The sequence below is a fragment of the Pelmatolapia mariae genome, linkage group LG6, assembly GCF_036321145.2.
Source record: "Pelmatolapia mariae isolate MD_Pm_ZW linkage group LG6, Pm_UMD_F_2, whole genome shotgun sequence".
Taxonomy (NCBI): Eukaryota; Metazoa; Chordata; class Actinopteri; order Cichliformes; family Cichlidae; genus Pelmatolapia; species Pelmatolapia mariae.
In genome coordinates, this window is record NC_086232.1 from 18,294,425 (window position 1) to 18,308,511 (window position 14,087).

The 14,087-nt window shown below is 40.9% G+C and overlaps 1 protein-coding gene across 8 annotated transcripts in view; it reads left to right on the top strand.

The window, feature by feature from the left end:
* Positions 1-14,087, top strand: part of lrba (LPS-responsive vesicle trafficking, beach and anchor containing) — a 178,403-nt gene that overhangs the window by 127,549 nt on the left and 36,767 nt on the right. For all 8 annotated transcript variants that reach the window (XM_063476071.1, XM_063476072.1, XM_063476075.1 and 5 more), the window contains 6 exons: positions 1,894-2,011; positions 2,200-2,302; positions 3,802-3,917; positions 4,061-4,173; positions 9,624-9,764; positions 10,978-11,097. In XM_063476071.1, the coding sequence (XP_063332141.1) occupies positions 1,894-2,011; positions 2,200-2,302; positions 3,802-3,917; positions 4,061-4,173; positions 9,624-9,764; positions 10,978-11,097 (711 nt within the window). The remainder of the gene's footprint in view (positions 1-1,893; positions 2,012-2,199; positions 2,303-3,801; positions 3,918-4,060; positions 4,174-9,623; positions 9,765-10,977; positions 11,098-14,087) is intronic.

The following is a 14,087-nucleotide window of genomic DNA, read 5'->3' on the forward strand; positions in this document are numbered from 1 at the left end:
TTAGCACTGGGCATCTATGTAAAACCACTCTTTAGTTGTGAATGGTTATACTTCAAGCTTTCACTTATTAAACACCTGAAGACTGGAATCTCTTTTCTGATCTGATTGATCTGTAGTGTTTTGACATGATCAGCTTATTGTCACGTTTGTAAATAGAGAAAACAATGAAAACCAGTAGATTTTGTTTGTCATCAAAATTCAAACATCTCAGCTAGCAAAAGTGATCACAACTTATGTCCCCATTTTGCTGATAAATTAGTAGCCAACAAATCTGAAAGTGCAATTGTTGACCTGGATTTAATATGAGCATGCCTCAGAGAATACTTCACGTATAGTATATCCACTGTTTTAAATGCATTAAAGATTCCGTTGAGCTTATCTTTGTGCTAATTTGATAATAAAATAAATGTTTAGGTTTTTTTCTTTGGGGATTGAACCTTGGTGCTACACTTTTCTTTGTCTGCTCCTACTTATTTTTAAAACCGCGCCATTCCTTCTTTGGTTTGTTGTACCTGGTGCACAATAAACTTAATGTTGGTGGAAGTAATGAAATCTGTGCCCAACATCCCTAGAGCTGACTGAATACAATGGTTTGGCTTTCATATTTATTATTATTATTATAAAGCCAAAGTGTAAGGACAGCTCATTTTGTAAGGCTGGTTAGTTTCCCCAATGCCAAAAAATTATTTTTTGAATTAATTATGCTGAAGATTTAAAAAAAAAATTTCTTTATAAAATTCATCATCAAGATGTAATTGAACTTAAGAGCTAATATTGTGTTACATTGTATTTGTTTAAAACAAAAAAACAAACAAAAAAAGTCTTGGAAATGGGTTTGGCTTTAGGCTGGCTGTGACTGGTATAGTCATCTGAAGCTGCCTTGAGAGAGAAGGGAGGCAGGAGGATGCGGTGCTGGCTAGCTTCTCCAGGCCACTAATCCACATTTAATTGAACTCCAGAGACTTTGAAGTGAGTCTGTGATGCAGGCAGGTCTTATTCCTCAGAGAGACAGTGAGGGAAGCGCTCCTTAGCTGAAGGCCTCAGCTGGTCCTCTTCTCTGTCCCCTTGCCTTTAATGAGCTCCTTCAGCTTAACACTAAGCCCAGCGTGCTGGCTCAAATTTGAATACTTTTGATTAATAAGATGCTGCAAAATCATATCTTAACAACATGAAGTGCTCCTTTTACCTTTCTGCCTTACCCCTGCTCGCCCCCTATAACAGCGGGCACCTTTGAAACCAAAAGCAGAGGTTGAAATAAAAACCTAGTTAACAAAGCAGTGCTAAGTAGGTTAGTAGCCAACCTAAGTGCTGGATTAGTATGAGGACAAATCACAGGGGCAGGGCTAAGCATGCGGGTCTGTCAGGAGCTGTGACAGCCGTCAGAACAAGTCACTCTGACAGCCACCGCGGTCTCCATGGGGACAGATTAAGCTCAGTTCATCGAAGCATTTTTAAATGTGGAGCTTAGTAACATAATATCGTCTGACCTCCGTGTCAGTTACCTCCGAGGAAATGCAGAGACCAGTTGTAATCAGATGTTTAGCATAAAATAGCTTCTTGTCACAGCAAACTGTCACTTAATAGATGATCTTTTAGTGAACAGAACATTTCCTTCACAGCGTCCGGCTGAATAGCGCCCATTCTCTCGCTAAAGGAATCTCTTTTTCATTGAGGCTGATCAATATAAGACATTAATCGTGCTCTTCGAGCCGTCGTGCCATCACTGTGAAAAATGAACTAACCCGGCCCTCTGGTCTGTTCCCCTTCCCGCTTCCCTTCTCTTCTTCTTTTTTCCTTTTCTTTTAATTTTTAATTTTAATTTCCATTGCTTGCTCTGTTTTCATTATTTAACTGGAATCCACATCTCTCTGGTTTCTCTTTTGTGTTTTCCAGATTCTAGCCTACACAGAAGGTCTTCATGGAAAATGGCTGTTCTCGGAGATTCGTGCCGTCTTTTCCAGACGCTACCTCCTGCAGAATACTGCTTTGGAAGTCTTCATGGCCAACAGGAGTAAGGCATCCCCTATAATTGTCTATGCTTAACCATTTCACCTTCTTATTGGGTATACACACACACATACCTTTTTTTTAAAATGAATAATTATGGAGAAATGGCAATCAAAAGTTGTCATTATTGTGATTTCTAATCTTTAAGAAATAATCCTTGATAACTGTTTGTTGCTGTGTGCCTCTCTGCAGCGGCAGTTATGTTCAACTTCCCAGATGCAGCCACAGTAAAGAAGGTGGTTCACAGTCTTCCTCGTGTTGGCGTGGGCACGAACTTTGGCCTTCCACAGACCAGGTTAGACGTGCGCGATTGCTTTGTTGTGTTTGTTGCTGTTGCAGTACAATCTCATGGGGAGGAAAAAATGGTAACTGGGGAGCAGAAGAGGATTATGGAACATCTACGGTGGTGTTATGTAAATATTTTAAAATTTCAAATAGTTTTTTTTCTTGTTTCTCTCAAAAATGTACGGATGGGGTTGGCCACTAATCTCCCTCCCTCTCCTTACCCCGCTCTCCCCAGATATAATTGGCTTCACACAAACATAGTCCAGTTCATTTATTTATTTCCACCAGAGTGAAGCAAATACTTGCTTGTAAGCCTGCAGGGCACACACCTTCCCCCAGCCCTCTCTCACATCATGCCCACTCTGTGTGCACGCATTGCTGGAGCCGATGGTGTTGGTTTTGCACAAATCTTGCACAAAATTCACAGCAAGACAGAGTTTTCAAGACGCTTTGGTGATGGTTAAAATTCAATTTGAGGGAAAAAAATATGGATAAGATTAAAGATTTGTGATTGGCTCTTTTAATCTGAGGTGTGCCAGAGCCCGTCTGATGGGATTTTTGAGTTGTATTTTGAGAAGTTGATATTTTTAATTTTTTTGTAACTTTTTGGTATTAAGCATCACAGAATTTGCCATGTGGCGACATAACAGTGAGGGCTGTGTGATAAGTTAGAGTGAGGAAGTGCATCCAGTAATGAGTTAGTGTGGGTGTAGGAGAGTTTGTGTGTATAACACACAGGGTTAGGGCAGGTGAATGTGTGTGCTGGGCTCATTAATCATACTAGTTTGCTGGCCACCTTGCCTCTTCGACCTGAGGACGGCTGCTCAGGGCAACCCGGTGCACATCAGCTCATACAGCCAGCACAGCACAATTTAGCTTCATGTCCAGAGTTACGCACACACACAGACAGAGACGCATAAATGAAAGCACAAATCCAATATATGTTCATAATTTAATCTAATCCCTCTGTTTTCAACCATTTTTCCAGTTTTGCATTCCTTCTTTTCTCTCCTTTACTTCTCCATTATCTATTTATAATGTCATTTAAAGCAGTTCAAAAGATGCACAGAATTGCTTGGTGACAATATAAAAAATGTGTCAAAGTACACTTGTGTTTGGGAAGTCATGTTTTCACATTTCTTTTCTTTTCTTTTCTTTGGCAAGGCCTAATGACCATAATCTCACACAGTGACATTGATTAATTTCATCATTTTCTTTTGTTTTAATTGGATTGGGGGTCATTCGTTTTTGTCCTGCAGCATACATCATTCTTTGGGGCCTCCTGTGTGTGTGTGCACATGCACGTAAATATGTGTATTCAACCCAATTTATTGCGCATTTGTCTTCTTAATTAGCAAGACTGTAAGTTCGGTAGATTTTTCATAAAATGACATTTGGATTGCAAAAGTCTAATAAAGCCTGGGGCTTTTTATTCTTGCAGTCTGCTGTTCTTGTGATTTGAACGGCTACAAAAGATTTTAATATTGAGCTTTCCATTTCTTTTTATAGACGCATCTCTCTGGCCACACCTAAGCAGCTGTTCAAGGCGTCCAACATGACTCAGCGCTGGCAGCGCCGTGAAATATCCAACTTTGAGTACCTGATGTTTCTCAACACCATCTCTGGTGAGGACACCGCTCAGCACCTGTGTGATGTTTTTGCAGGGTGTAACACAGAGGAGCTGTGCACATTTTAGAAGTCTATGATGCTAACTTTTTTTTTAACAATATTTGTCGCCCCTCTCCCCCGTGCTTTGTCTCCCCTCTAGGCCGTACCTATAATGACCTAAACCAGTACCCAGTCTTTCCATGGGTCATCACCAACTATGACTCAGAGGAGCTTGACCTCACTCTGCCCAGCAACTTTAGAGATCTGTCTAAGGTAAGAGCGTGGAGACTCATCCTCTCCCCTGTTTTCACTATAATGGATCTTTTTTCTTCTAAATTCCCCGAAAAAGCAGGGGGGGCCATTAACACACAGATAACTCTGTGTGCATTCTTCCTAAAGTCAATTTTGTTGCTTTGTAATTGCCATTGATCATAGTTTAGTGAACCTGCTCTTTAATCACCGGTGGCTGATTGCTAGGATTCCACATGTGCAGAGCATTTTTCCCATGTAACGACCCAAGTATTTCAGATGTCTGAGAGGAATTGATATAATAGTGCAGTTTGAAACTTTTTGTGTTACTAGCGTCATGCTATCTATGTTGATGAAGTGATTCTATGTGCAGTGATTTGCACAGTTTTCATCAGCTCACAGATATATGAAATTTGAGTAACAATGTGACAAATTTCCCAAAACTGCAAGTGGTATTCATTACATCTAATCTGTATGATTAGTTGTTGACTTTTGCTAGTTCAGGCAATCTTGACCTGCTGCATTTAAAACATATGTAAGCCCCTCATCTTCTCAGTCTGTAGCTCCTAATTTGTGGCTTAGCTATCATTTTCTGGCCATAAATCAAAGTTTCCTAATTGAATTCTTTCAAGTTTGACCTTCCACAACACAGCAGGAAGTGAAGTAATACTCCCTGGTAGCTCCAGGCATCGAGTGATTGGGCTTAAAACAATGAAACCTGCCCTGAAATGCTCCCTGGCACATAAATACACACACTCGCATCGCTAAAGGATTCTCCCCCATAATTGTAGGTAGTCACGCAATTATTTACTCCCATTAACTCTCTCGCTTTTACACGTACATACACAGATGGAAAAAGGCAAAAACAAAAAAGAGCACACCCCTTAGCTTGCCAGCTAACGTCGGTGGATGAACAGTCCAGCGGTGGGAGGACTCAGGATTAGTTTTAGAGTGGGAAGATTGAGCGAGTGTCAAGCTCCTGGTAGGAAAATGACTGAATAAATCAGCCATGGAAGCAAAAGAAAGCATGTGTTAATGGACAGGGGATCTGTTGGAGGAAATGCTTTTTAGAGGTACGCTGGAGGTCATTTGTTCAGGTGCAGACGTGGAGGTAGTCCTCTAATGAGACAAAGTGGAACATATTAGTCTTCTTGCAAAGATATCGCTCTTTGAATAAAACGATAAGTAAGTAAATTAGAGTCTGCATTGGTTTGGGTGAGATTAGACGATCTAGGACGTCCAGTTTCACTAATAATGTGTTTTAGCATTTCTTGGAGACTCTCCAAAAACTCTTCATAATTTTCGCTCAGTCCTGTTCAAACATGACTGTATACATTTGGACTGTTACTAATACACAGATGGATCCATGGGTGGAAATTAGGGTTCACTGTGTTGGCTGGGTACAGAGAGGAAGAGCCGGTGACCTTCTGGCTCTACTCTTTGAGCCACCATCAACTTGACTTGCTGGCAGTTTGCATGTTATTAACTATGTTCAAAAGGACAATGCAGATTTAGTTTAGTTTTGCAAGAAAATTCTGTAATGGCAGCAATTTTAAATGAATTAATTTATTTAGGGGACAGCAAGCCTAGTATTGTTGTTTCTTTAGGCAAGCATTCATTAAAGTCCATCAACTGCCATCAACCATTGGAAATGAAAGGAAGAACAAATATCTGCAGAATATAATCCAGATGCAACGCTATTGTCCTGCACAAATCCCGCAGTTATGAAACACAAGTGAACCATCTCCTCACACTTTCATTCCTTCACACTTCCCTGTCACATAGATTCAAACATCTTGTCCCTTAGGTTCTCCCCAGTCCTGCTTTCACTTTCAATCTGCTCCTCTGTGTCTCCGTCCTCGGCTTTTATCCCTCCCAGTGTAGTTTTTATCCACTGTAAGCAGCTGCATAATTCTTATGTTTATCCTGCTTGATGTTGCCCAACAGGGTGAAATGTGACAGTTGTATTTGCCCCACCAATACACACACAGGCTCACAAAAACCACGCAGCCTTCCCGCGTGGTTTCTTAGCTCATTTCTGCTTCCTTCTCTTCTCCTTTGCACTGCCATGGAGTTTGGACAGCTCAGCCTCTGTGCTCAGTCAAGCCTCGCAGCCCCGGGGACTTGAATGAATGGGAGAGTTGGGTAAAAGGAGGAGAAACAGAAAGACGATCAGAAAGCAAAAGAAAGAGGAGGAGAGAGTGTGAGAAAGGGAGAACAACATTATTTCCCATCCCTTTAACCCTTTTTCTTTTTAAAGAACAGAATAGAAGCAGAGAGAGTGAGAAGGAGGGGAGGGAGCAGAGCCAATCTTTATTACATCTGTTTTATTCATGTTGTTGACACGCGTGTGATATTAATGTATGACTACTGGACCGTGCCAGACTGCGGTGTCTGGAAAAGGGCAAAGCAGCTCTGTGCAGCCCTTCAAATCAAACCCCCACCACACGATGTTGCACCTACAATCATTTGTGCTCCCCATTTCTTTTCTTTGCAACCTAATATTTGGTGACCTTCAGTTAGTTCTGCACTCTGTGTGTGTGTCTGCACCATTCAAAACTGTGCTTACTTTTCCCATTTTCCCCTCTTTTGTTTGCTCTTTATTGTTTTTCTTTCTTGTCTCCTTCTGTTTTCCTCTCGTGCACTCTTCTTCCTCACCCTTCACATCTCTCTTATCCCCCTCTAATGTCACGTTGGTGGTTGTCTCTTGTAGAAACAGGTCATCTGCGAAGCCTCCAGTGACATTGAGAAGTCAAATTGCTATGAACGTGTGTGTGTGTGTGTGTGTGTCACACACTGTCATCATTCCCAGCACAACAGAGGCCACACAGAATTTATGTTCCTTGCTACCAGAGCCATTCTGACCCCAGGGACTTTCTTATCATAAACTCTAACCTCAACCTGACATCAAACGCCGACCCCCGAGATAACATTGTAGTCACGATAAGCTCTCGCTAGATCTGACTGCAAGTGTTTTAACACCTCTTTTTTATTCCTCCACCCCTTTTTGCACCCCAGTTCTGCATACTGTCACACATCTCCCCACAAAAATCCACTTGTTCTTCATAAAGATGCTTTATAAACAAAACCAAACCTAAATTTGACATTTTGACAGATAAAATTAATCTTTGGGGCGATTTTACAAAAGAAAATTGTTATTTGATCTGTCTGAACTTCTTGAGTGTTCGTACAAGGTGTCTTACAGCAAAGGCACGCCTTCATCTATTCATAAAAGGCAAAAATATGTAAATAAATAAATCCACTCTTACTGTGCTTTTAATGAAGAACAACAAATAATTTAAACAATTGTTAATCTATTATGTACTCCGCATTTACATAGCAAGAAAATAGGACTTACTGAGCATCTTGTGTACCTTTGTGCTATAACGTGCTGCTCACAGACACATGGGCTAATGGTGTATTGATCTCACCGTACTCGCCCCATATGTTTATCCCCCCAGGCCCTCCACACCATTTTCACTGTTTAAATAGGACATTATACATAAACACTCTCTTCAAAAGGCTCTTGTGATTTATGACTCAAAGCCCTACTGATGCTCAAATCGTCGGTGAGCCATTATACTTCATCACCGGTGACCCATTATTGTTTTAAAAGCAAAGTAGCACTAGGTAATGTTCTTATAATAGTTTCTCAGGAAGGTGCTTATTGTTCCTTGAGGGAGTGTTTTTCGCTTGGTATGCCTACATATAAAAAATTACTTTTTAAATATTTGAGTTCCCAAACCTATGATTATTTGGGTAAGGAGGAGAGTTTAGGCAGGATAACATACATAATATATAATATATATATATATATATTTTTTTAAATACATCTCACCATAGCAGCTTTAAAATGTCACTGTTACACCATCTGCAGCTGCCTTCGTGATTTAGAACAGATTAAGAATAATTGAGCATTATTTTCCCCGTCTTTACTGAAAACTCTGGCTCAGTTTTCTTCTGTAGTGTACCCTTTAGTTAAAAGTATGTGATCGGTTCATTTGTCTGAGCGCTCATCAGAGTGCTATTCTTTGCCACGACGTATTGGGTCAATCTGTGATGGGGCAGCAGCAGGCGCTCCATCAGCGCACCGCCGGCCGCTCTGCTCTGATGTACGGCACCGTCACTGCCGCTTTGTTGTAGCTACTGTAAGCTGAGAGCGCTAGCCCCACAGTAATTTACAGCAGTAAACAATGTCGGGCTCGAGCAAACCAACAGCCCCCACGTGCCCTCACACACAATTCTCCCTCTCTCCCTGTCACTGTGGCACTTTCAGTCTTTTCTTTTTTTTTTATTTTATATGCCTCCTCTCCCTTTTCTTTTTTTAATGAGCCGACTGTTATTAGGGCTATAAATCAGGCCAATGGGTGTGATGTATAATTCACTGTGTGTACTCACCCACCCCAGTGGCCCTGAGGAAGCCCACAGTGTATCACTGTCAACATAGATCTGCACAGTGTTGTGGCACAAGGCAATTCGCTGTGTAAATGCACATACGCACAGGAACACTATTTACAAAATAACAACAAAAAAAAATGCATGCATTGAACAAAAAAAAAAAAAAAGCAGCAATAACTGCAAGACCGTGTGCATCACTCCCAGTACACACACACACAGGTACACAAGCATGCACCATTACACCCACATAAAACAGTAGCCATTGCACAGATCAATATCATAGACCTGCCCTGGATGTGTCTTGCTGTGACAGGCACCCTATGATATGAAAGAGATCCAATTGATCCACACACTACTAGGCCCCCATTCTCAAAAGGGCATCATTCCATTACCATTGATCTGCTGTGTGCGTGTGTGTGTGAGGGAGCAAGATGATGGAGCGGTTCGAGGGAATGAGGCACAGCCTGCAGAAGACTAATAAAAATTGAACCAGCCTGAAAGTGATTTCTATAAATGAGTATTTAAATAATAGGCAAGCTGCACAGGGTTATTGGCTCTTTTTTTTTTTTAAGAGCAATGGAAAATTAATGCAATTTAACCATTTTTTTCTGGACTATAAATAGGGCTGGTGACCAGTGTATTTGTTACAGATTAATAAAAGTAAAAATTAAAGGAACCCACAGCCTTGCTATTGATATTCTGAGTAGGCACTCTTTCATTGGAGCACATTAGTTTTCTCTGACAGACTACAGCTGCAGGGGCTCGGTTTCACAGCCTCTAAAAAGCACTCTGTGGGAAAGGATTGATCTGTCTGAAGAAAAACATCATCTAATATTCATTTGAGATAGCACAATGGTTATTAGCTTCATTCGCCTTGCAACTATTATGCAGCAGTGAGTGGTCCCTGTATTCACAGTAAAATTCAGTACTGCCTCCTTGCCTTTGGTTTGTGTTTTTTTTTACTTTCACGCATCTATCGTGTCTTGTCCTAATATCTGGTTTTGTCGTATTTATTTATTTTTCAGTTTAGCTGTTTAACATGTTTGACCTATTTTTTTGTTTGTTTATATTTATAGCCCATCGGTGCTCTTAACCCCAAGAGGGCAGCATTCTTTTCAGAACGATATGAGACCTGGGAGGATGATCAGGTGCCGAAGTTCCATTATGGCACCCACTACTCCACCTCGAGCTTCACCCTGATGTGGCTGCTACGTATTGTAAGTCCAGTGCACGTTTGGACTAAATATACTTCTGAGTGTTTAGGAGCATTCGTGACTTTTAATATAAATTCTGGAAAATAATGAAATAATTATGCTTGTGCAAGAATTTCACCTTGCTCTTTAAAAGTGTAGTTAAGCGCAGTATTTAAATTGGATTCTTTTTTTAATGAACAGTATATTCATGATGCAGAGGTCATGAATGTATTCTTAATTAGGCCTAGGGTTTTATCAAATTAAGAGTTATATGCATGCTAAATATTGCATAGCATGCATGCATGTAGTGATAGTAAATGAAAAGCAAAAGCAGTGCACTTAAAAGTCTGACCTTCACCTTGATGCAAATTCTCAAGGTTTTTCTTTTTAATAACAGGTACTGAAATGTGATTTTGTTTGTTTTTGAAGCACATTAGTGGTGTATATTTTGCACTAGAGTGCTCTCTTGTAGTACCTTTGTTGAATGGATGCCATCAATCTTTCCATACTGCACTCTGGGGAGAGGGAGGTTACTAAGTTTCTCCAACGTGCAGTTTTCTGCTGTTATTGTCCCAGTAGCTCACTGTCTCTGTAACTCCCAGTAGAGTTACCTCATTGATCTCTGCACATCATTAGCCAGCTTACTCTAAAGCCACTTTACCAGAAGCACTCATTTATAACTCTCGCTTAAAGATCAAATTTAACCTTAAATATTAAATGAAAATGGGTTTGTGTAGTAACTGTGTATTTTGTAAGATTTTACACTGATGTATAAACTACAAGATCAATTTGCTCACTGTCCCACCATTTAAAAAATAAAATAAATGAGGCTTGCGTCATTTCAGGCTTGACTTAATTAGCTATTTACAGTATTAGTTTATAGCTGTGGTACAGCACAGTGTGCCCGTGTCATTTGGGGGCTATTGCATCAGAGAGACTGCTATTGATCTGCCCTAACAAGATTATACGTGATTAGAAATGCATCAGCAGCACATGTGCATTGATTTTAGTAGCACACTGGGAATATTGTTGTTTTACTTGTTCATTTTTGGCTTTACGTTTGTTACAGGGTGTGCAGAAAGGGTCAATTCTAGGTCAAATATATTGACAGAGTGTATTCAAACTGTAGACATGTTGACAACCATGTTTTCATTGCAGAAAAAGCAATTTGGTGGTTTCAGTTATAGGAGTAGACTCCCCAGTTTATATTCTTAACCGTAACCTTTATAATTTCCAGGAACCCTTCACCACGTTCTTCCTTAACTTCCAAGGAGGAAAGTTTGACCATGCTGACCGCACTTTCTCCTCAGTATCCAGGGCTTGGAGGAACTGCCAGAGAGACACATCTGATGTTAAGGTACCATTCATACTTATGCATGCTCACTATGGATCTGGGGACAAAAATAATAGAAGTTGGACGATAAAGTCCCGAGCGCTGCAGGAGAATAAATCCCCGTCCAGCACACATAAAAAAGAGAGGGTTTCAAAAGAGTAATGTCCAGTCACTACCAATCATTGTCCCTACCCAATGATAGCTTCCTGCTCTTCTGATCAAAGCGTTGGTTTAATCCTCATCTGTCCCAGCCGTCTGTCTCAGATTCAGTCAGCTATAACATGGACTTGAATCCCTGCCCACTGGGCCCCCAAACTCTGCTGCGCCGACGGATCTACCCTGAAACAGCACAGGTCATTCTCATACCGAGCGCCTTCGAACCCCCAGCGCACACTTTAACTGCTCTCCTAAAACATTTACAACTACACTCAGACATTCTCTGTCAAAGCTGAGTTTTGCTTGCTCTCCTGGCACTGGGTCACTGGATGGGGGAACAGCAGTGGTGTTGGGGGTTTTGACGCTTGATTGCGTTTACCCCCCTCCCGCATCCCTCTGATAAAACATGTGGATTGTGTTACTGTGTAGCTGGCCAATGCTTGATTGCAAAAGCCCAACAACAGCCCTAGTTTGCTCTCTTAGTCTCGACCTGTCAATGTGGATCAAACTGTGAGAGCTCAACTTCAGATCAAAACAAAGAGGAAATCTGGACGTCGTCAGTTTGTTTCCATGTTCAGCTTGAATTTTTAGCATATTTTGAATGAAAATCTGTCGACTTTATCCAGTTGGATGCACACATTCATGCTCCTTTTTTTTGCTCAAAATATGAATGTGTGCAACCAACTGGATGCAATCCAGTCGCATCCATATTGCTTAATTCCTCTTTTAAGCAGTAGAGGAATTAGGAGTGAGATGTATCAATTCAGTAGGGTAAGTACACCATTTAGCTTTAGCATTGGGACCATTGATGGCAACCCTCTGTCTCTGCCAGAGGGCAAAAAGCCCCTGTGTTTTTTATACGCCACTGTTAAAGAAGGGGTGATAATGGGCTACAACACCTAGATTCAATGTGTCTCTAGCCTGGGTGACGCTAGAATGACCTGCCACCCCCAATCCCCTGACCCCTAGCCTCAGCCCACAGGCATCAGAGGGGGAGACACAAGAGAAGAGGGGTTAGAAGTAGCAACAGTGGAAGTGTAGCTGGAGAGCCCAGAGGCCAAAGCCCCTTCCAGTGACCCATGACAGGACAGGATTGGGGATCAGAGGGGCTGGCCTCTGACCAGGCTGGAGCAAAAGGGCCACTGCACATAATGGTCCATGTAAGGCAGGCTTGAGTGTTGGGGAGTGAAGCCCTCAAGGTTTTGTTGGGGTATGTGCATGCGTGCGTGCACGGGTGCTGCTCTCTCCTGCTCAAATTTACAGCAGGCTGTAGCCAGTGAACCCGGGTGAGCAGGAGGCCTCGTTAAGAAGGTGACCTTTAGTTTTAGGTCGGCTTTTGTGGAGTGAAGAGATTTCAGAAGTGAGGAAGTGCCGTGTTGTTTTAAAGCTGTGTGTTTGCTTGCTCATTTGATTGGATCTTTTCACCCCATTAATGAGAGGGGGAGATATTGTGCAGCTAATTTGATAAGAGGAATGTTATTATTTGGCTGTATTTGCTTGTATTTGTAAAGATCATGTTACATATGCTAAGAATTGAATCTTTTCAAAATGCTTCTTGACTTCCGAGTTTAGGTTTTTTTTTGCTTTGAGTGTTAGCTGTCGGCCAGTCACCACTTAGTTTTGAAGGCAGGCTGTTCATTTCTAATGCTAGGTTATTAACATGTTTGTCACCAAATTCCCTTAGCAATGCCCATAATTGATTCTATATAGTGTTTTCTGTATATGCAGGTGAATGTAGTTATAGTAGTTACAGATAGTTATAGTTCATATAATTATGTATTTTGTTACACAAAACCTGTCAAGTCTTCATAGAGCGCATGGACTGTATATTAAAAATTTGAATTAGGACCAAGTCATCACCCACTGGTTTGTGAAGTCCTGTCTTATTGGCTTGAGATCAGAATTTGCCCATCATCACACTCATACTGTAGCATCTTAAAGCATCTTTTTTTACTCTAATGAGGACTGTAATATGGAAATGATCGTCGTGTTTTATTCACTAAGAATATAAATTAGTGATTGAAAGTATAAATGCATTTGTCAAGTGTTTACTGCTTTGCCCAGTCAAATAGGATGAAGGGTAACTTTTCCATAGATGCTTTATAATCTGACTTTTTTTGCAACTGCCCCCTGCTGACCATAAGACAGAATGCACTTTAAGGCATTTTGCTTTCCCTTCATTTTTTTCAGTCTATTGGGGAAAAATGCAATATACCATATATTTCACGCTCCACTTTCCTTTCCTTATTTGCATGACACAGCCAAGAACTGAACCTTCCCGTGTCCTGATTGTGTCGAAGTTTGTGAGACGTACCCACAACAATAACACAACAGCTAAAGCCTGGGAAGCGTTGTTGATTTATCTACATGTTTTTAAGCTCAAACACAATCTTAATGTTTATACTCACTGTGGCAAGTTCTGCTTTGTTTAGAATGACAAATGGCTAAACATATAGGGTTACATCTCCTGTCATACTTGCATTTCTCTTCACTCTCGTGCAGATTGAAAACATGCTGTGTTGTTTGTGACAGCCAAATAAAATCATCATAGTAAGACGAGAATTTAGCTGACTTTTCTTTGTTGTTGTGGAAGAGGGGGGAAAATCAGAAGTGAACCTTTTTTTTTTTTTTTTTTTTTTTTTAGACACAAAGAATATGATCATCGCATCAGAATAGGGAGAAACCACAGCCGAGTGCACACTCAGAGGCTTTTTACAACAGACCAGCGTCATATAATTTCCACAAATAATTCTGCCATTCAGAAAACAATACAGCAATACTATCTATATACAGAAACAGTGCTGCTTCGTTGTGTTTATTTTCCCTGCTCTTGTTCTTCTTAAAGAGTTACTCAACAC